Source organism: Artemia franciscana, chromosome 21 (assembly GCF_032884065.1).
Source record: "Artemia franciscana chromosome 21, ASM3288406v1, whole genome shotgun sequence".
Classification (NCBI taxonomy): Eukaryota; Metazoa; Arthropoda; class Branchiopoda; order Anostraca; family Artemiidae; genus Artemia; species Artemia franciscana.
Genome location: NC_088883.1, coordinates 15210726 through 15234608, shown reverse-complemented (window position 1 = coordinate 15234608; position 23883 = coordinate 15210726). Strand labels below are relative to the sequence as shown.

The following is a 23883-nucleotide window of genomic DNA, read 5'->3' as shown; positions in this document are numbered from 1 at the left end:
CCTTTATCAGCCCACATATTGAATATGCTTATCCAGTTTGGCATCCTGGCATCTCCCGTGATGAATCAGAAAAATTGAATCCATTAAAAACAGAGCCTTGAAAACAATTTTTAAAGAAGCTAAGGCTCTATACTCGCTCCTTCTAAAAAAGGCCAAGCTGGAAACTCTTGAGCACAGGAGAGGAACGTTGTGCCTCCATTTTGCAAAAATGCAATAATAAACCTTAGTACGGAAAATATTTTCCCCAAAAGACACTCCTCATCCAGACACCGCCTGCCAAGTACTGTTTCTGAACCCGTTCCTATCTTGTTTCCCATCCGTTGCTTTACCTCCATGTAAGAAAAACCTTTGTCCCCTTCATTACTGATAAAATAAACCGCTAGTTTTCCTTTTTCTTATTTTTTGTACTGATGATGCCCTGGTTTTATATTCGTTTGATTTTTGTTCCTTCCCCATTTTTATATGTTCTTTTTTAAACCTTTTTAATGCTAATTTTATTTCACTCTTTTAGTTTTTTTTTAAGTTTTTACCTTATTAACCTTCTGAAAGTTTACCACTTAATATTCCGACCAATGAATGGTTTTGCCATTCTGATATTGTTGTTTTAGGCATTGTTTTGCCAGTTTTTTAGTTGTTGTGCCTTTTTTATGATTTTGGAGCTTGTGATAAAAATTTTTTGAAATAAATATCTTATTTTATTTTTTCTAACTCGATTTCCACATCAAATCCATTAATGTAGAAAAATAACACCTCTTTCGCAAACCAAGGCTACTTCCCTTTCCCATTTCCCCTCTCCACTCTATCTATTTCTCAACCTCCCCTCTCTCATCGATGAAAATTGTGGCGCTGTATGCTTATTCTAAGACATCTTCAGCTAATCTCATACATTGTCTTCACTTCCAATTAATGACTCATAAGTTATGAGGCTATTTTTAACAGGTGATGGTAGAGGTTGATGGATTACATGCCTTAGTTATTTCCACTCACTTTATTACATTTTTTTTTACCTCAGAGCTAAAATGTATGAAACTAGTGCACAAAATACTACAGAGAAATCATAAACTTAGAGAGAATTTGCTTTAAATTCTAATATACGACCAACGAACTACAGTTTGTTTTATTTATTTTTTGCACTGTCACTGTTCTCACTGAGGTGTTGTAATAAATAGTTTTTTTGTGTTAATTATTTTCTTGTCAAGCCTTTAAGGATGCTGTAATATACCAAAATTTAACTAATGCTAATAATGAAATTTTACAGATTTCACTCTTCGTCACGACATGTACTTCTCAGAGCGTCACTTGTTCCACCAAGCGTAGCAGACTTTGCGACAAGCCTGGCACGGACCACCTGTCTACGAATTTTGAAAGTGAGTGATCCCGATCCAGAATAGCCATTTGTAAGCATGTATCTCTTGAACGTTTATATCAAGATCCATTCTTTACAGCAAGGATGTAGTGCTACACTGTAAAAAAAAAGATTTCCAACAAAATTTTGTTTTTGACGCTTTTCTTTCTAGATAATTTTTTTTTTGCTCGTGCCTGGCACGCTTACAGTGGTCTTGTGAGTTATGACACCCCCCCCCCCTTTGAATAACACAGTTATTAGTAAGGATACTTTGGGCAGTTAGTTAATGGAAGGTGTACCCTCGTTTCTAGGTCCAAAATGTTTGCTTTTAACATTTCACTTTTCTACAAAATGTGCCAAATACAGTATCGTGGGTCTTAATGTAAACCTAAGCTCCGTTTTTATTGAAATAGTTCTTGCAAAAAACGAAGAATTGCTTTGTGACTATTTAGATTATAAAGGATAATTTTTTTGAGTTCTGTAATTTCTATGCCCAACTGGTTCAATTAGAAAATTTAGACTATAGAAATTTAAAATATATATATTCTCAGCAAACTACTCTGGTTTTTTCTTTATTCCTATACAACTGGCTTTAGTTATTATAGTTTTATATAGTTATATAGTTATATAGTTTTAGTTATATATATTTAGTTAGTATAATGGCTTCTGGCTTTAGTTAGCTTTGGATAATAGCTAAATTTTCATATTGACTTGGTCTCGTACCCGAAAAACTAGCACGCACCTAAGATTTAGTAGAATATCTTTATGGCATCTCTTTATCAAACTTTATCAGTCCCCCAATGAATTTTCTTTCTATGAAGATTTAGCCTTTATTAGCACTCATTTAGCCTCTCAACAGGCATGCACGCATAATACAGAAATCAAAGTGGCCTTAGGAGAAAAAGTTTCGAAGCTGCTCCCGCTTTGAAGTGCGGCAAAAGAGACAAAAAGATGTGCATATACCTAATGAGGTCATCTCTAGTCCTGAATATTCTTGTTTGTCTATTGATGTTGTAATCTGGGTACTTCATTTTCCCAACCATTGTTTGAAGCATCCCCAGTAAAAAAAAACTTTTCCCTCTTTCTTCATCTTCTAGATTGATTTTATGCATCATAGCTAGGGAGAGCATACGACGGAAAACGTTACGGAAGCCGGATGATAATCTATAACAGGGAGCAACAATCCTTCGACACCTAAAATAAAAATGTATTATCATAAAAAGATGTTTTTTTTGGGGGGGTTATTGTTGTTTTCTTGGCGTTGGATCCTCTATGACGCAGAGAATTTTAAATTGTATTTTATTGTCGGGTGATATGAAGGTCGCTGTTTCGTGGGGACTGTCGATGAGTTGATTTCTTTTCCTTATAGATTTATATTTAGACGTTGTTTAGTATGTTTATACTAGGTTTTATCATTCTTTATTTATTCTATGTCGTTTTCCAAATAACAGGTTATTGAGCCCTTTGGGATATTTTTTTTTTGTTATTGTTATTTTATGGAAATAAATGGAAATTGGAATGCTGTTCGCTATATTGGACACTTAGTTCAGAGCAAAGTGATTCCTGTGTTATGTTTTTTACAATCTTTATTTTCTTTTACAGATCCACGGTGGTTATTTGTGGTAACCACGCCCCGATATTTCCCCAACTTTACAAAAAATTGTTATTCAAAACATAGGCATATTAAATCTATATTTTCCTGGTGTCCCATTAGCAGGTGTTATGACTCATACTACCTTTTCTGATAACAAAGGGTTTCAGATGATTGAAAAATTAAATATTTATAAAACTTGATTAGTACGTATTGCCAAAATCAACTTGGCGTCAAGAAAGACGAAAAAAAAGTCCTATTTAACGATTACGAATTGGCCCCCTATCTTACTTCCTGGTAGTATGGTAGAATAGTGGGCTTAGATTTAAACATAAAGGATAAACATATACAACATATCAAAGTTGTGAAATTTTGCCAGTAGGAAATTTAAAGAATCACTCTTATGGGGTTCAAATTAGGCAAAACACATCATTATTGGCTGAATAACCGACTCTTAACAGCTTTCGAAAAAATCGAAAAAGGGCGTTTAGTAGAAAGAGTGCATCAAAAAAATTCAAAAGAGTGCTTTTAGTAGGCGACATTTTTCATCTCATTGCACAAATCAGCAATATTTTTGGAATGGCTTACCGTGCCAAGGTGAAACTTCCAGGGCATCATGAAAGGGTTCAAAATTAAAACAAAAGAAGCCAAAAAATTTCGACTGAGGGATTTTATCTTTCATCACCCTTTCTCAAAATTTTCTAATCGAGAAAAAATGAGTGTTACAGAGGATTCAGGTCATTCTTAAATTCGCGTCTTGATCAGATCCTTCTATACTGACTATTATCCCCCTCTACCGCAAGAAGTATCGCTGAGTAAAAGACGTAATGATTTACAAACATGAAACTTTAGAGCTAGGAACAAAAGCTGTGGTAGTAGGGGTTACAACAACTTTGGCTGTAACTTGGAGGTTACAGCCTATAGGGCTCACATAGCCTTAGATCAAACTGTTCATAGTAGCGAACTGTAAGTAAGAGTAAAGAATGGCCCTTATATAGTGATAGAGTCTAGCAGGTTCTTATAGGGAGGAGAGATGGGGGTTATCAAAAAAGTCAAGAGAGCATTTTTAGGCTCTCATACAGATTTACCCCCCCCCCCCCCTCTTAGTACTCCAAAAAAATGCTCTAACCCCTCAGCTATGGGGCAAAACCTCGTTATTTCTTTAAAAAGCTTCGAGAATAGAAGTGTTAGTTTATTCCAATTTTCTTTAAATAATAAAACGTTCAGTTTAACTATTCGGAACGCGATCGGTAAATAAGGCACTTGCAATTTCTAAATGGGCTATAACTGTTGCACTCTAAAAAACGTTCAGTTAAGCACTTGTCAAACGGTTAAGAGCGTTAAGGTCTGACGTCACTCTCGTCTTCCATTTGAAAAAAAACTTGTTTTCATAAATCTTTCATTGATTTCTAACAGGTAATAGTTTTCCGCGTGTCCATTGTTACCAAGGCTCGCTAATCAGCTGAGCGGTCAAAAATAGATAGACTGGCTATGACTCATCGCACGACTCAAACAATAAATGTACAACGTACATTGTGCATTTATTGTATGCATTGAAATTGTATACTGTACATATGCAATGTACCCCTAAACCTTTGCACGAATTGAGTTCCACCTATGCATTAACTAAGCTTCTCAGTTTATAGTCAACTATAAGTTTTGATCCACAAAATGATTATTATATAAACTAATACAATTCATTTTCTGTCTTGTACATTTTATTAGAAATCTTCCCATATTTGACCAATAGCTTGCTATTAAATAAAAAACCAAAGCCAGCTGTTTTCAAACTAAGATAGTCAAATCAGTAGCTAGGTAACTTTAATTGAAAACACCTTCTGGTTCCATTACAGATGTGCTTGTTACAACCATGGGTACATCTACTAGGAGTAAGGACAGATAGCCCCCCCCCTTCCACCATAAAAAAACATCACCCCTTTAACAATCCTCAAAGGTGATGGTAAACTTGAAAACTGACAAAACAGGAAATTCGGCCTTCCCCCTGTTAGCTAGTCCGCCCCCTCCAGGAAAAATCATTGGCTACGCCATTTTATAGTTGTTTTTTTTTTTTCGCAAAACAGCAAATTCTGTTATCAATTAATATCGTTCTTTATTTTAAAGATGTTTATGTCCTTTATGATTTGCATATCTTTTTTGTAAAGTACATATATATGTATTTTTTACCAAAATTAAATCCTTTTTGCGTAAAATATTTACCAAGTACCAAGAGCAACCAATTAAAGTCTTAAAAATTACCTTTCTACCACCTTTGTTTCGAGCGAAATGACAGTTGTCCTCCCTAATAATGGATTACGCTTGACAGTTTGACAATGCTGCAATATGCCATGTATGATCTCTTCTTTTCTTCCTAATTTTATTTTTAAATCTTTATTTATTTCTTTCAATTCATGGGCCTGTAGTAACAACAATGCTTCTTTCAGATCAATTAGAGATGACCCTACAAAAAGAAAAAAAAACTTCAACAAAAAAAACGGAATTATTTTATTCTTCTTCTTCAGAGGTAGCCCAAAGGAGAGGGTTTGGAGGATTCAGAGTAACCCCACTATTTGAAAACCTATTTTGAAAGTATTCAACTTTTGCTTGCATCATGGCTAAAAGCACTTTCTCGATAGTTGAATCCCCTCCTCTGTGATGGTTTGGAATCAGGCAGCTACGCAGAGAAGCAACAGGTCTTTCTCCTTCGTTTTCAGATCGTGAAATTCGCAAAGTTTTTCCCAGAATTAATCTAATATCTCATACGATTCAGCAGTACTTTAGTTTGTGTTTCCAAACGTAGGCCCTCAAAAACGTTGAAAACTTCTTCAATTAAAGTAATTCCTGTAGAACTACTCGACTGTCCGTTCTGAAGCATGGACCAGACAAGAGTCATGACCCAAACATATTTTCCACCCCAGAAGTTTTCACTCTAACACTCACATAGATATTTAGATTTAGAGAAAAACCAAATAATAAGAATAATATTGGACAAAAAACAATTGATAAATAGTAAAAGCTATTTTAAAATACTTGAAATATGTGAATAAAAAGTTAATTAGTACCATTTAAAAAAAAAGTACCACTTAGACAACGACCAAAAAGCCATATTCTTACCAAAAGTATTTAACGAGCAAAAATAATCAACTATTTTTTCACAAAATGGGTAAAGTGCAAAGCACATTCTGGATATAACATACAACTATTGTAACAAAATCGGTGCCTTGTATCCCTTAATCGTAAGCAAGAAAAGGAAGACAAGGAACTAGAGGACAAAGAAAAAAACATTATATTTTCATTGCATTGGAATATTTTCATCCATAACTTTTTGGAATAAAAAGGATTTTTTCCAAGAGTAAAATTGGTTGTTGTCATACTTCATTTTCAGGCATCAGTCAAACCTTTTCGATGTAAAGCAAGATTACCATCGTTTTGGCGAAGCGGCGAATCGTGGCGGCTCACGAAAATATCACTGAATTTTTGTGGATAATACAAATCTTCCATGCCTGTATATTAGGCGAAATCAAACGAAGAAGTGCAATTTCTTTGCATCTCTTCGTTGAAAATTGCTTTTTGGCTCTTTTCTTTACCCAATGTAAAGACAGTTTATAAACATAACTTGCCTGATAGGGCTTTAACAATACGGAAAAAGTATTCCTTAGTATGAAACTATCCTCTCTTCGAGAATTCTTGATCACTTTGTGATCATATTTTTCTTGTTTCAGATTATTTTCGATGATCCAATAGTAACATTTCAGTAGACTCTCTTGCCTCAGCGAAAAATCATTTTAAAGAATTGAAAAAGAAAATACCTTTAAAAGTTGCTGTTAAAAAAGTTAATAAAATAAAATGTGCTGAAAAGATGCTAAGAATAGAACTGGTGGAGGAGTGTCCTGCACTTTAGGATCCATTGGCAATTTTTTTTTAATCGAATCCATTATTTATAATCTTTTTTCAAAGATAGGGGCCTACTACTGCTAATTTCTGTCATGATTCAACCTCTGGTCGTCCTGTCCAGTGTCTAAAAATGAGGCATGGGACTTTGAGGAAGACACTGCTGGGATATAATGGACTGGAGCCAGTATTGACAGCCAAAACAATGTCCGGAGGGATTCCCCTGGAAATACAAAAGTGTTGATGGTGGTATAACAAAAGATCCATCAAGGGCCAATCCGAGGTGGGAGAAAAAATTTCTCTTGCTAGCAGCGGTTTTGAGAATCAAGTGCCATTTGCTGCAGAGGGCTTGTAATTAGTAAATGGCTTTCCCCTATCTTTTGAGGGGTAGGCCCTGCTTGCTTAAGCCGGTCTGAAGCTGGCAGGTGGGGTTTCAGGATGAAGAAAAACAATGTCGCACACGTCGAAATTACCAAGAAAGGCTCTTCTACAAAGGGAAAACTAATAGGCAAGTCATGTCCCAAAATACAATACCCAAAGAGCACCGATAGTCCAGCGGTTATTGATGCTGTGTTCATTTATTTATGTTTTAGGAGGGGGGTTGTGTTTATGTTTTGTAGAGGTAACAGATTTTTGTGGCATTGACCTAGATTCAAGCGCCCATAATAACAGTAATAATAAAAATAAAGGTTAAAAAATGATGTTATGTCACATTAAAACAAAACCCGCCATTGGTGGAAAAAGGCTAAACTTTAAAGAGAGATGATACCGGACTTTTCCGCAAAGACAAATCTGGAACCCAAAAGAATGCATTTTGGCTCAAAACTCAACAATATTTGTTGGGGAAATTTTTCATTCTCTGGGGGATATCCGCCTCCAAAATTTCCATTCCCTTTTAGTTTTGGTTTCATTTAAGGCTATCTATATAAAAAGAAAAATGAAATCAATTGGCCGTAGACCGGAGGCCTACTTCTAAAGGCAGCACCATTCCTTGCTTAGAAATAGTTTAAAACTGCCGAAAAAAGAATTTTTTTAAGTAAGCGTAGTGGATACCTTTAAAGTGATGACTAGGCTTTCCGAAATTATGGATTTCTTGATATGTCATCTGGGCTTAGGAAAGTATTATAATAGCGCCCAGGCGGGCCCACACAGGTCAGACCTTAAGGAGCATCACCATGACTGGAGATGGTTTCCCTCTATCAAAAGAGAAAACACGGATATTTTTTTTAGAATGCTATAAGAAAAACTGCTTCGGTTACACTGGCTACAGTACTTGTATCAAAATGTTTTGCCACCGAATCATATTCTTAGCTGCTTCAGGGTAAGTGTCTAAAATAATTAGAAAATACAGTTTTCAACAGGTCTGAGCGGCCCCACCCCTTAACCGTTTCTTGGGATTTTAGTAGGATTTTAAATCAATCGAGATGTCAAAAAGTATTTTAATTCCCCCCTCCCATTGTTTCCACAAGTAATCTATATGGTATTCTGTGGTGTAATTATTCGCATATACACATTTTAAATCAATCAAGATGTCAAAAAGTATTTCAATCCCAACCCTCCCAATTTTTCCACAAGTAATCTATATGGTGTTCTGTGGCGTAATTACTCGCATATGCGCGCGTTTTCACAAACATTTCCCTAAATTTATCAAAGTGAGGAAATCATCATAGCAATCTCTGAAGAGACTGCTATTTGCATTGACTATTATCCCTCCTGTTTGGAGGTGTACTAGAGGCGTTCGTTCAAAGATCAACTGATTTTAGACGATGCAAAATATTTCGTTGAGCTTCCATCCTCAGTGTAGGGTAAAAATTAATCAATATTAGTCTAGAATTTGGCCGAAGTTAATCCATTTACTGTGCCTAGTTACTTATATATTCTTGAGCATTTATTTTAATTTGCAGTGTAAATTTGCCTTTCTTGTTAGCAGCCTTTTCTGGATTAAATATGTACCAGAATGTTTTATTAGTAACGAGCTATTTTAAAAAAATAATCAAAATTCTAAAAATATTTTTATTAAAAAATAATCAATATTAGTCTAGAATTTACCCAAATTTAATCCATTTACAGTGCCTAGTTACTTATATATTCTTGAGCATTCATTTTAATTTGCAGTGTAAATTTGCTTTTTTTGTTGAGCCTTTTCTGGATTAAATATGTACCAGAATGTTTAATTAGTAACGAGCTATTTTCAAAAATAATCAAAATATTAAAAACATTTTTATTAAAAATTAATCAATATTAGTCTAGAATTTGGCCACATTTAATATATTTACAGTACATAGTTACTTATATATTCTTGAGCATTTATTTTAATTTGCAGTGTAAATTTGCCTTTCTTGTTAGCAGCCTTTTCTGGATTAAATATGTACCAGAATGTTTTATTAGTAACGAGCTATTTTAAAAAATAATCAAAATTCTAAAAATATTTTTATTAAAAAATAATCAATATTAGTCTAGAATTTACCCAAATTTAATCCATTTACAGTGTCTAGTTACTTGTATATTCTTGAGCATTCATTTTAATCTGCAGTGTAAATTTACTTTTTTTTTGTTAACAGCCTTTTCTAGTTTAATATGTACCAGAATGTTTAATTAGTAACGAGCTATTTTCAAAAATAATCAAAATTTAAAAAAAAAATTTTTTTAAAATAATCAATATTATTCTAGAATTTGCCCAAGTTTAATCTATTTACAGTGCCTAGTTACTTATATATTCTTGAGCATTCATTTTAATTTACAGTTTAAATTTGCTTTTTTTGTTGACAGCCTTTTCTGGATTAAATATGTACCAGAATGTTTAATTAGTAACGAGCTATTTTCAAAAATAATCAAAATTTTAAAAACATTTTATTAAAAATAATCAATATTAGTCTAGAATTTGCCCAAATTTAATCCAATTACAGTGCCTAGTTACTTATGTATTCTTGAGCATTTATTTTAATTTGCAGCGTAAATTTGCATTTCTTGCTAGCAGCCTTTTCTGGATTAAACGAATCCGAATGTTTTATTAGTAACGAGCTATTTTAAAAAATAATCAAAATTCTAAAAATATTTTTATTGAAAAATAATCAATATTAGTCTAGAATTTGGATACATTTAATCTATTTACAGTACCTAGTTACTTATATATTCTTGAGCATTCATTTTAATTTGCAGTGTAAATTTGCTTTTCTTGTTAGCAGCCTTTTCTGGATTAAATATGTACCAGAATGTTTAATTAGTAACGAGCTATTTTCAAAAACAATCAAAATTTTAAAAATATCTTATTAAAAAATAATCAATATTAGTCTAGAATTTGCCCAAATTTAATCCAATTACAGTGCCTAGTTACTTATGTATTCTTGAGCATTTATTTTAATTTGCAGCGTAAATTTGCATTTCTTGCTAGCAGTCTTTTCTGGATTAAACGAATCCAAATGTTTTATTAGTAACAAGCTATTTTAAAAAATAATCAGGATTCTAAAAATATTTTTATTGAAAAATAACCAATATTAGTCTAGAATTTGGCCACATTTAATCTATTTACAGTACCTAGTTACTTGTATATTCTTGAGCATTTATTTTAATTTGCAGTGTAAATTTCCTTTTCTTGTTAGCAGCCTTTTCTGGATTAAATATGTACCAGAATGTTTTATTAGTAACGAGCTATTTTAAAAAATAATCAAAATTCTAAAAATATCTTATTAAAAAATAATCAATATTAGTCTAGAATTTGCCCAGATTTAATCCAATTACAGTGCCTAGTTACTTATGTATTCTTGAGCATTTATTTTAATTTGCAGCGTGAATTTGCATTTCTCGCTAGCAGCCTTTTCTGGATTAAACGAATCCGAATGTTTTATTAGTAACGAGCTATTTTAAAAAATAATCAAAATTCTAAAAATATTTTTATTAAAAAATAATCAATATTAGTCTAGAATTTACCCAAATTTAATCCATTTACAGTGCCTAGTTACTTATATATTCTTGAGCATTCATTTTAATTTGTAGTGTAAATTTTTTTTTTTTTTTTGTTGACAGCCTTTTCTGGATTAAATATGTACCAGAATGTTTAATTAGTAACGAGCTATTTTCAGAAATAATCAAAATTTTAAAAACATTTTGATTAAAAATTAATCAATATTAGTCTAGAATTTGGCCATATTTAATCTATTTACAGTACCTAGTTACTTATATATTCTTGAGCATTTATTTTAATTTGCAGTGTAAATTTGCCTTTCTTGTTAGCAGCCTTTTCTGGATTAAATATGTACCAGAATGTTTTATTAGTAACGAGATATTTTAAAAAATAATCATAACTCTAGAAATATTTATATTAAAAAATAATCAATATTAGTCTAGAATTTGCCCAAATTTAATCCATTTACAGCGCCTAGTTACTTATATATTCTTGAGCATTCATTTTAATTTGCAGTGTAAATTTGCTTTTTTTGTTGAGAGCCTTTTCTGGATTAAATATGTACCAGAATGTTTAATTAGTAACGACCTATTTTCAAAAACAATCAAAATTTTAAAAATATTTTTATTAAAAATAATCAATATTAGTCTAGAATTTGCCCAGGTTTAATCTATTTACAGTGCCTAGGTACTTATATATTCTTGAGCATTCATTTTAATTTGCAGTGTAAATTTGCTTTTTTTGTTGACAGCCTTTTCTGGATTAAATATGTACCAGAATGTTTAATTAGTAACGAACTATTTTCAAAAATGATCAAAATTTTAAAAACATTTTTATTAAAAATAATCAATATTAGTCTAGAATTTGCCCAAATTTAATCCATTTACAGCGCCTAGTTACTTATATATTCTTGAGCATTCATATTAATTTGCAGTGTAAATTTGCTTTTTTTGTTGACAGCCTTTTCTGGATTAAATATGTACCAGAATGTTTAATTAGTAACGAACTATTTTCAAAAATGATCAAAATTTTAAAAACATTTTTATTAAAAATAATCAATATTAGTCTAGAATTTGCCCAAATTTAATCCATTTACAGCGCCTAGTTACTTATATATTCTTGAGCATTCATTTTAATTTGCAGTGTAAATTTGCTTTTTTTGTTGAGAGCCTTTTCTGGATTAAATATGTACCAGAATGTTTAATTAGTAACGACCTATTTTCAAAAATAATCAAAATTTAAAAACATTTTTATTAAAAATAATCAATATTAGTCTAGAATTTGCCCAAATTTAATCCAATTACAGTGCCTAGTTACTTATGCATTCTTGAGCATTTATTTTAATTTGTAGCGTAAATTTGCATTTCTTGCTAGCAGCCTTTTCTGGATTAAACGAATCCGAATGTTTTATTAGTAACGAGCTATTTTAAAAAATAATCAAAATTCTAAAAATATTTTTATTGAAAAATAATCAATATTAGTCTAGAATTTGGCCACATTTAATCTATTTACAGTACCTAGTTACTTGTATATTCTTGAGCATTTATTTTAATTTGCAGTGTAATTTTGCTTTTCTTGTTAGCAGCCTTTTCTGGATTAAATATGTACCAGAATGTTTAATTAGAAACGAGCTATTTTCAAAAACAATCAAAATTTTAAAAATATCTTAAAAAAAATAATCAATATTAGTCTAGAATTTGCCCAAATTTAATCCAATTACAGTGCCTAGTTACTTATGTATTCTTGAGCATTTATTTTAATTTGCAGCGTAAATTTGCATTTCTTGCTAGCAGCCTTTTCTGGATTAAACGAATCCGAATGTTTTATTAGTAACGAGCTATTTTAAAAAATAAATAAAATTCTAAAAATATTTTTATTGAAAAATAATCAATATTAGTCTAGAATTTGGCCACATTTAATCTATTTACAGTACCTAGTTACTTGTATATTCTTGAGCATTTATTTTAATTTGCAGTGTAATTTTGCTTTTCTTGTTAGCAGCCTTTTCTGGATTAAATATGTACCAGAATGTTTAATTAGAAACGAGCTATTTTCAAAAAAAATCATAATTTTAAAAACATTTTTATTAAAAATAATCAATATTAGTCTAGAATTTGCCCAAATTTAATCCAATTAGTGCCTAGTTACATATGTATTCTTGAGCATTTATTTTAATTTGCAGCGTAAATTTGTATTTCTTACTAGCAGCCTTTTCTGAATTAAACGAATCCGTTTTTAATTTGCAGTGTAAATTTGCTTTTTCTTTTTTTTTTGTTGACAGCCTTTTCTGGATTAAATATGTACCAGAATGTTTAATTAGTAACGAGCTATTTTCAAAAACAATCAAAATTTAAAAAATATCTTATAAAAAATAACCAATATTAGTCTAGAATTTGCCCAAATTTAATCAATTTACAGTGCCTAGTTACTTATATATTCTTGAGCATTCATTTTAATTTGCAGTGTAATTTTGCTTTTCTTGTTAACAGCCTTTTCTGGATTAAACATGTACCAGAATGTTTAATTAGTAACGAGCTATTTTCAAAAACAATCAAAATTTTAAAAATATCTTGTTAAAAAATAATCAATATTAGTCTAGAATTTGCCCAAATTTAATCCATTTACAGTGCCTAGTTACTTATATATTCTTGAGCATTCATTTTAATTTGCAGTGTAATTTTGCTTTTCTTGTTAACAGCCTTTTCTGGATTAAATATGTACCAGAATGTTTAATTAGTAACGAGCTATTTTCAAAAATAATCAAAATTTTAAAAATATCTTATTAAAAAATAATCAATATTAGTCTAGAAATTGTTTTTTGAATATGTACCAGAATGTTTAATTAGTAACGAGCTATTTTCAAAAACAATCAAAATTTTAAAAATATCTAATTAAAAAATAATCAATATTAGTCTAGAATTTGCCCAAATTTAATCCATTTACAGTGCCTAGTTACTTATATATTATTGAGCATTCATTTTAATTTGCAGTGTAAATTTGCTTTTCTTGTTAACAGCCTTTTCTGGATTAAATATGCACCAGAATGTTTAATTAGTAACGAGCTATTTTCAAAAACAATCAAAATTGTAATTTTGTAAATTTGTATTTGCTAGCATTGCCGTAAATTTGTATTTCTTGCTAGCAGCCTTTTCTGGATTAAACGAATCCACTATTTTCAAAAACGATCAAAATTTTAAAAATATCTTATTAAAAAATAATCAATATTAGTCTAGAATTTGCCCAAATTTAATCCAATTACAGTGCCTAGTTACTTATGTATTCTTGAGCATTTATTTTAATTTGCAGCGTAAATTTGCATTTCTCGCTAGCAGCCTTTTCTGGATTAAACGAATCCGAATGTTTTATTAGTAACGAGCTATTTTAAAAAATAATCAAAATTCTAGAAATATTTTTATTGAAAAATAATCATTATTAGTCTAGAATTTGGCCACATTTAATCTATTTACAGTACCTAGTTACTTGTATATTCTTGAGCATTTATTTTAATTTGCAGTGTAAATTTGCTTTTCTTGTTAGCAGCCTTTTCTGGATTAAATATGTACCAGAATGTTTAATTAGTAACGAGCTATTTTCAAAAATAATCAAAATTTTAAAAACATTTTTATTAAAAATAATCAATATTAGTCTAGAATTTGTCCAAATTTAATCCATTTACAGTGCATAGTTACTTATATATTCTTGAGCATTCATTTTAATTTGCAGTGTAATTTTGCTTTTCTTGTTAACAGCCTTTTCTGGATTAAATATGTACCAGAATGTTTAATTAGTAACGAGCTATTTTCAAAAACAATCAAAATTTTAAAAATATCTTATTAAAAAATAATCAATATTAGTCTAGAATTTGCCAAAATTTAATCCATTTACAGTGCCTAGTTACTTATATATTCTTGAGCATTCATTTTAATTTCAGTGTAAATTTGCTTTTTTTGTTGACAGCCTTTTCTGGATTAAATATGTACCAGAATGTTTAATTAGTAACGAGCTATTTTCAAAAACAACCAAATTTTAAAAATATCTTATTAAAAAATAATCAATATTAGTCTAGAATTTGCCCAAATTTAATCCATTTACAGTGCCTAGTTACTTATATATTCTTGAGCATTCATTTTAATTTGCAGTGTAATTTTGCTTTTCTTGTTAACAGCCTTTTCTGGATTAAATATGCACCAGAATGTTTAATTAGTAACGAGCTATTTTCAAAAACAATCAAAATTTTAAAAATATCTTATTAAAAAATAATCAATATTAGTCTAGAATTTGCCCAAATTTAAGCCAATTACAGTGCCTAGTTACTTATGTATTCTTGAGCATTTATTTTGATTTGCAGCGCAAATTTGCATTTCTTGCTAGCAGTCTTTTCTGGATTAAACGAGTCCAAATGTTTTATTAGTAACAAGCTATTTTAAAAAATAATCAGGATTCTAAAAATATTTTTATTGAAAAATAACCAATATTAGTCTAGAATTTGGCCACATTTAATCTATTTACAGTACCTAGTTACTTGTATATTCTTGAGCATTTATTTTAATTTGCAGTGTAAATTTGCTTTTCTTGTTAGCAGCCTTTTCTGGATTAAATATGTACCAGAATGTTTAATTAGTAACGAGCTATTTTCAAAAATAATCAAAATTTTAAAAACATTTTTATTAAAAATAATCAATATTAGTCTAGAATTTGTCCAAATTTAATCCATTTACCGTGCATAGTTACTTATATATTCTTGAGCATTCATTTTAATTTGCAGTGTAATTTTGCTTTTCTTGTTAACAGCCTTTTCTGGATTAAATATGTACCAGAATGTTTAATTAGTAACGAGCTATTTTCAAAAACAATCAAAATTTTAAAAATATCTTATTAAAAAATAATCAATATTAGTCTAGAATTTGCCAAAATTTAATCCATTTACAGTGCCTAGTTACTTATATATTCTTGAGCATTCATTTTAATTTCAGTGTAAATTTGCTTTTTTTGTTGACAGCCTTTTCTGGATTAAATATGTACCAGAATATTTAATTAGTAACGATCTATTTTCAAAAACAATCAAAATTTTAAAAATATCTGATTAAAAAATAATCAATATTAGTCTAGAATTTGCCCAAATTTAATTCATTTACAGTGCCTAGTTACTTATATATTCTTGAGCATTCATTTTAATCTGCGGTGTAATTTTGCTTTTCTTGTTAACAGCCTTTTCTGGATTAAATATGTACCAGAATGTTTAATTAGTAACGAGCTATTTTCAAAAACAATCAAAATTTAAAAATATCTTATTAAAAAATAATCAATATTAGTCTAGAATTTGCCCAAATTTAATCCATTTACAGTGCCTAGTTACTTATATATTCTTGAGCATTCATTTTAATTTGCAGTGTAAATTTGCTTTTTTTGTTGACAGCCTTTTCTGGATTAAATATGTACCAGAATGTTTAATTAGTAACGAGCTATTTTCAAAAACAATCAAAATTTTAAAAATATCTTCTTAAAAAATAATCAATATTATTCTAGAATTTGCCCAAATTTAATCCATTTACAGTGCCTAGTTACTTATATATTCTTGAGCATTCATTTTAATTTGCAGTGTAATTTTGCTTTTCTTGTTAACAGCCTTTTCTGGATTAAATATGCACCAGAATGTTTAATTAGTAACGAGCTATTTTCAAAATCAATTTCTGGATTAAATATGTACAAGAATGTTTAATTAGTAACGAGCTATTTTCAAAAACAATCAAAATTGTAATTTTGTAAATTTGTATTTGCTAGCATTGCCGTAAATTTGTATTTCTTGCTAGCAGCCTTTTCTGGATTAAACGAATCCACTATTTTCAAAAACGATCAAAATTTTAAAAATATCTTATTAAAAAATAATCAATATTAGTCTAGAATTTGCCCAAATTTAATCCAATTACAGTGCCTAGTTACTTATGTATTCTTGAGCATTTATTTTAATTTGCAGCGTAAATTTGCATTTCTGCTAGCAGCCTTTTCTGGATTAAACGAATCCGAATGTTTTATTAGTAACGAGCTATTTTAAAAAATAATCAAAATTCTAGAAATATTTTTATTGAAAAATAATCATTATTAGTCTAGAATTTGGCCAATTTAATCTATTTACAGTACCTAGTTACTTGTATATTCTTGAGCATTTATTTTAATTTGCAGTGTAAATTTGCTTTTCTTGTTAGCAGCCTTTTCTGGATTAAATATGTACCAGAATGTTTAATTAGTAACGAGCTATTTTCAAAAATAATCAAAATTTTAAAAACATTTTTATTAAAAATAATCAATATTAGTCTAGAATTTGTCCAAATTTAATCCATTTACAGTGCATAGTTACTTATATATTCTTGAGCATTCATTTTAATTTGCAGTGTAATTTTGCTTTTCTTGTTAACAGCCTTTTCTGGATTAAATATGTACCAGAATGTTTAATTAGTAACGAGCTATTTTCAAAAACAATCAAAATTTTAAAAATATCTTATTAAAAAATAATCAATATTAGTCTAGAATTTGCCCAAATTTAATCCATTTACAGTGCCTAGTTACTTATATATTCTTGAGCATTCATTTTAATTTGCAGTGTAATTTTGCTTTTCTTGTTAGCAGCCTTTTCTGGATTAAATATGTACCAGAATGTTTAATTAGTAACGAGCTATTTTCAAAAACAATCAAAATTTTAAAAATATCTTATTAAAAAATAATCAATATTAGTCTAGAATTTGCCCAAATTTAAGCCAATTACAGTGCCTAGTTACTTATGTATTCTTGAGCATTTATTTTAATTTGCAGCGTAAATTTGCATTTCTTGCTAGCAGTCTTTTCTGGATTAAACGAGTCCAAATGTTTTATTAGTAACAAGCTATTTTAAAAAATAATCAGGATTCTAAAAATATTTTTATTGAAAAATAACCAATATTAGTCTAGAATTTGGCCACATTTAACCTATTTACAGTACCTAGTTACTTGTATATTCTTGAGCATTTATTTTAATTTGCAGCGTAATTTTGCTTTTCTTGTTAACAGCCTTTTCTGGATTAAATATGTACCAGAATGTTTAATTAGTAACGAGCTATTTTCAAAAACAATCAAAATTGTAATTTTGTAAATTTGTATTTGCTAGCATTGCCGTAAATTTGTATTTCTTGCTAGCAGCCTTTTCTGGATTAAACGAATCCACTATTTTCAAAAACAATCAAAATTTTAAAAATATCTTATTAAAAAATAATCAATATTAGTCTAGAATTTGCCCAAATTTAATCCAATTACAGTGCCTAGTTACTTATGTATTCTTGAGCATTTATTTTAATTTGCAGCGTAAATTTGCATTTCTCGCTAGCAGCCTTTTCTGGATTAAACGAATCCGAATGTTTTATTAGTAACGAGCTATTTTAAAAAATAATCAAAATTCTAGAAATATTTTTATTGAAAAATAATCATTATTAGTCTAGAATTCGGCCACATTTAATCTATTTACAGTACCTAGTTACTTGTATATTCTTGAGCATTTATTTTAATTTGCAGTGTAAATTTGCTTTTCTTGTTAGCAGCCTTTTCTGGATTAAATATGTACCAGAATGTTTAATTAGTAACGAGCTATTTTCAAAAATAATCAAAATTTTAAAAACATTTTTATTAAAAATAATCAATATTAGTCTAGAATTTGCCCAAATTTAATCCAATTACAGTGCCTAGTTACTTATATATTCTTGAGCATTCATTTTAATTTGCAGTGTAAATTTGCTTTTTTTGTTAACAGCCTTTTCTGGATTAAATATGTACCAGAATGTTTAATTAGTAACGACCTATTTTCAAAAATAATCAAAATTTAAAAACAATTTTATTAAAAATAATCAATATTAGTGTAGAATTTACTTATTTATATTACTTACTTGCCTAGTTACTTATGCATTCTTGAGCATTTATTTTAATTTGCAGCGTAAATTTGCATTTCTTGCTAGCAGCCTTTTCTGGATTAAACGAATCCGAATGTTTTATTAGTAACGAGCTATTTTAAAAAATAATCAAAATTCTAAAAATATTTTTATTGAAAAATAATCAATATTAGTCTAGAATTTGGCCACATTTAATCTATTTACAGTACCTAGTTACTTGTATATTCTTGAGCATTTATTTTAATTTGCAGTGTAAATTTGCTTTTCTTGTTAGCAGCCTTTTCTGGATTAAATATGTACCAGAATGTTTAATTAGAAACGAGCTATTTTCAAAAAAATCAAAAATTTTAAAAATATCTCATTAAAAAATAATCAATATTAGTCTAGAATTTACCCAAATTTAATCCAATTACAGTGCCTAGTTACTTATGTATTCTTGAGCATTTATTTTAATTTGTAGCGTAAATTTGCATTTCTTGCTAGCAGCCTTTTCTTGATTAAACGAAGCCGAATGTTTTATTAGTAACAAGCTATTTTAAAAAATAATCAAAATTCTAAAAATATTTTTATTGAAAAATAATCAATATTAGTCTAGAATTTGGCCACATTTAATCTATTTACAGTACCTAGTTACTTGTATATTCTTGAGCATTTATTTTAATTTGCAGTGTAAATTTGCTTTTCTTGTTAACAGCCTTTTCTGGATTAAATATGTACCAGAATGTTTAATTAGTAACGAGCTATTTTTAAAAACAATCAAAATTTTAAAAATATCTTATTAAAAAATAATCAATATTAGTCTAGAATTTGCCCAAATTCAATCCAATTACAGTGCCTAGTTACTTATGTATTCTTGGGCATTTATTTTAATTTGCAGCGTAAATTTGCATTTCTCGCTAGTAGCCTTTTCTGGATTAAACGAATCCGAATGTTTTATTGGTAACGAGCTATTTTAAAAATAATCGAAATTCTAGAAATATTTTTATTGAAAAATAATCAATATTAGTCTAGAATTTGGCCACATTTAATCTATTTACAGTACCTAGTTACTTGTATATTCTTGAGCATTTATTTTAATTTGCAGTGTAAATTTGCTTTTCTTGTTAGCAGCCTTTTCTGGATTAAATATGTACCAGACTGTTTAATTAGTAACGAGCTATTTTCAAAAACAATCAAAATTTTAAAAATATCTTATTAAAAAATAATCAATGTTAGTCTAGAAAAAGATATGGGATTTATGCTATCAGCAGATAAAAACTTATTTTTATCTGGGAACATGGTTTCGTTCTCATGGCAATCCTTTTGCTGAGTCTGTTAGCTCATGTGATTAAAGGATCTTTTCCTGTTTCAAAAGTTTTAGTTTTCGGGGGTAATAGCTACGTCCGTGGTATATAGCCCTGAACACGCCAATCATCTAGCAAGTACTATGGTAGATGGCTCTACTGATTAGATCATTTGCCCAAATTTAATCCAATTACAGTGCCTAGTTACTTATGTATTCTTGAGCATTTATTTTAATTTGCAGCGTAAATTTGCATTTCTTGCTAGCAGCCTTTTCTGGATTAAACGAATCCGAATGTTTTATTAGTAACGAGCTATTTTAAAAAATAATCAAAATTCTAAAAATATTTTTATTGAAAAATAATCAATATTAGTCTAGAATTTGGCCACATTTAATCTATTTACAGTACCTAGTTACTTGTATATTCTTGAGCATTTATTTTAATTTGCAGTGTAAATTTGCTTTTCTTGTTAGCAGCCTTTTCTGGATTAAATATGTACCAGAATGTTTTAATTAGTAACGAGTTATTTTCAAAAACAATCAAAATTTTAAAAAATCTTATTAAAAAATAATCAATATTAGTCTAGAATTTGCCCAAATTTAATCCAATTACAGTGCCTAGTTACTTATGTATTCTTGAGCATTTATTTTAATTTGCAGCGTAAATTTGCATTTCTTGCTAGCAGCCTTTTCTGGATTAAATGAATCCGAATGTTTTATTAGTAACGAGCTATTTTAAAAAATAATCAAAATTCTAAAAATATTTTTATTGAAAAATAATCAATATTAGTCTAGAATTTGGCCACATTTAATCTATTTACAGTACCTAGTTACTTGTATGTTCTTGAGCATTTATTTTAATTTGCAGTGTAAATTTGCTTTTCTTGTTAGCAGCCTTTTCTGGATTAAATATGTACCAGAATGTTTAATTAGAAACGAGTTATTGTCAAAAACAATCAAAATTTTAAAAATATCTTATTAAAAAATAATCAATATTAGTCTAGAATTTGCCCAAATTTAATCCAATTACAGTGCCTAGTTACTTATGTATTCTTGAGCATTTATTTTAATTTGCAGCGTAAATTTACATTTCTTGCTAGCAGCCTTTTCTGGATTAAACGAATCCGAATGTTTTATTAGTAACGAGCTATTTTAAAAAATAATCAGAATTCTAAAAATATTTTTATTGAAAAATAATCAATATTAGTCTAGAATTTGGCCACATTTAATCTATTTACAGTACCTAGTTACTTGTATATTCTTGAGCATTTATTTTAATTTGCAGTGTAAATTTGCTTTTCTTGTTAGCAGCCTTTTCTGGATTAAATATGTACCAGAATGTTTAATTAGAAACGAGCTATTTTCAAAAACAATCAAAATTTTTAAAATATCTTATTAAAAAATAATCAATATTAGTCTAGAATTTGCCCAAAACAATTACAGTGCCTAGTTACTTATGTATTCTTGAGCATTTACTTTAATTTGTAGCGTAAATTTGCATTTCTTGCTAGCAGCCTTTTCTGGATTAAACGAATCCACTATTTTCAAAAACAATCAAAATTTTAAAAATATCTTATTAAAAAATAAACAATATTAGTCTAGAATTTGCCCAAATTTAATCCAATTACAGTGCCTAGTTACTTATGTATTCTTGAGCATTTATTTTAATTTGCAGTGTAAATTTGCATTTCTTGCTAGCAGCCTTTTCTGGATTAAACGAATCCGAATGTTTAATTAGTAACGAGCTATTTTCAAAAATAATCAAAATTTTAAAAACATTTTTATTAAAAATAATCAATATTAGTCTAGAATTTGCCCAAATTTAATCCAATTAGTGCCTAGTTACTTATGTATTCTTTAGCATTTATTTTAATTTGCAGCGTAAATTTGTATTTCTTGCTAGCAGCCTTTTCTAAATTAAACGAATCCGTTTTTAATTTGAAGTGTAAATTTGCTTTAATTGTTGACAGCCTTTTCTGGATTAAATATGTACCAGAATGTTTAATTAGTAACGAGCTATTTTCAAAAACAATCAAAATTTAAAAAATATCTTATTAAAAAATAACCAACATTAGTCTAGAATTTGCCCAAATTTAATCCATTTACAGTGCCTAGTTACTTATATATTCTTGAGCATTTATTTTAATTTGCAGCGTAAATTTGCATTTCTTGCTAGCAGTCTTTTCTGGATTAAACGAATCCGAATGTTTTATTAGTAACAAGCTATTTTAAAAAATAATCAGGATTCTAAAAATATTTTTATTGAAAAATAACCAATATTAGTCTAGAATTTGGCCACATTTAATCTATTTACAGTACCTAGTTACTTGTATATTCTTGAGCATTTATTTTAATTTGCAGTGTAAATTTCCTTTTCTTGTTAGCAGCCTTTTCTGGATTAAATATGTACCAGAATGTTTTATTAGTAACGAGCTATTTTAAAAAATAATCAAAATTCTAAAAATATCTTATTAAAAAATAATCAATATTAGTCTAGAATTTGCCCAGATTTAATCCAATTACAGTGCCTAGTTACTTATGTATTCTTGAGCATTCATTTTAATTTGCAGTGTAAATTTGCTTTTTTTGTTGACAGCCTTTTCTGGATTAAATATGTACCAGAATGTTTAATTAGCAACGAGCTATTTTCAAAAACAATCAAAATTTTAAAAATATCTTATTAAAAAATAATCAATATTAGTCTAGAATTTGCCCAAATTTAATCCATTTACAGTGCCTAGTTACTTATATATTCTTGAGCATTCATTTTAATTTGCAGTGTAATTTTGCTTTTCTTGTTAACAGCCTTTTCTAGATTAAATATGTACCAGAATGTTTAATTAGTAACGAGCTATTTTCAAAAACAATCAAAATTTTAAAAATATCTTATTAAAAAATAATCAATATTAGTCTAGAATTTGCCCAAATTTAATCCATTTACAGTGCCTAGTTACTTATATATTATTGAGCATTCAGTGTAATTTTGCTAATTGCAGTGTAATTTTGCTTTTCTTGTTAACAGCCTTTTCTGGATTAAATATGTACCAGAATGTTTAATTAGTAACGAGCTATTTTCAAAAACAATCAAAATTTTAAAAATATCTTATTAAAAAAATAATCAATATTAGTCTAGAATTTTCCCAAATTTAATCCACTTACAGTGCCTAGTTACTTATATATTCTTGAGCATTTATTTTAATTTGCAGTGTAATTTTGCTTTTTTTGTTAACAGCCTTTTCTGGATTAAATATGTACAAAAATGTTTTATTAGTAAAGAGCTATTTTAAAAAATAATCAAAATTTTAAAAATATTTTTATTAAAAAAAATAATCAATATTAGTCTAGAACCTGCCCAAATTTAATCCATTTACATTCCCTAGTTACTTATATATTCTTGAGCATTTATTTTAGTTTGTAGTATAAAATTTGCTTTTTTTTGTTAACAGCCTTTTCTGGATTAAATATGTACCAGAATGTTTAATTAGTAACGAGCTATTTTCAAAAAATAATTAAAATTTTAAAAATATTTTTATTAAGAAATAATCAACATTAGTCTAGGATTTGGCCACATTTAATCCGTTTACAGTGCCTAATTACTTATATATTCTTGAGCATTTATTTTCATTTGCAGTGTAATTTTGCTTTTCTTGTTAACAGCCTTTTCTGGATTAAATATGTACCAGAATGTTTTATTAGTAACGAGCTATTTTGTTTCACAATTGTCCTAAGAATAAAGAAATAAAAAAAAAATTAACAACCAACATTATACATTACAATTCCACTAAGCAAAAATACTAATTGTAGCATCCTTTGTATGACCTAAACATATATTACCAGTGAAATATTCTCAGTCGCTTAAAATTATATAAGATGTGTTTATGTCGCTTAGCATTCAGTGTCTATTTAAGATCTCATTTTGTGAGTAATTTTAGATCATTTCCTCTAAGTGAGAAGATATGGGTTTTT

The 23883-nt window shown here is 28.8% G+C and overlaps 1 protein-coding gene across 1 annotated transcript in view; it reads right to left on the bottom strand.

The window, feature by feature from the left end:
- Nucleotides 1-23883, bottom strand: part of LOC136040637 (fanconi-associated nuclease 1-like) — a 53312-nt gene that overhangs the window by 28040 nt on the left and 1389 nt on the right. Inside the window, exons 2-3 of the mRNA XM_065724918.1 lie at nucleotides 5193-5394; nucleotides 2309-2539 (exon numbers count right to left, since the gene is read on the bottom strand). Of these exons, the coding sequence (XP_065580990.1) occupies nucleotides 2309-2539; nucleotides 5193-5394 (433 nt within the window). The remainder of the gene's footprint in view (nucleotides 1-2308; nucleotides 2540-5192; nucleotides 5395-23883) is intronic.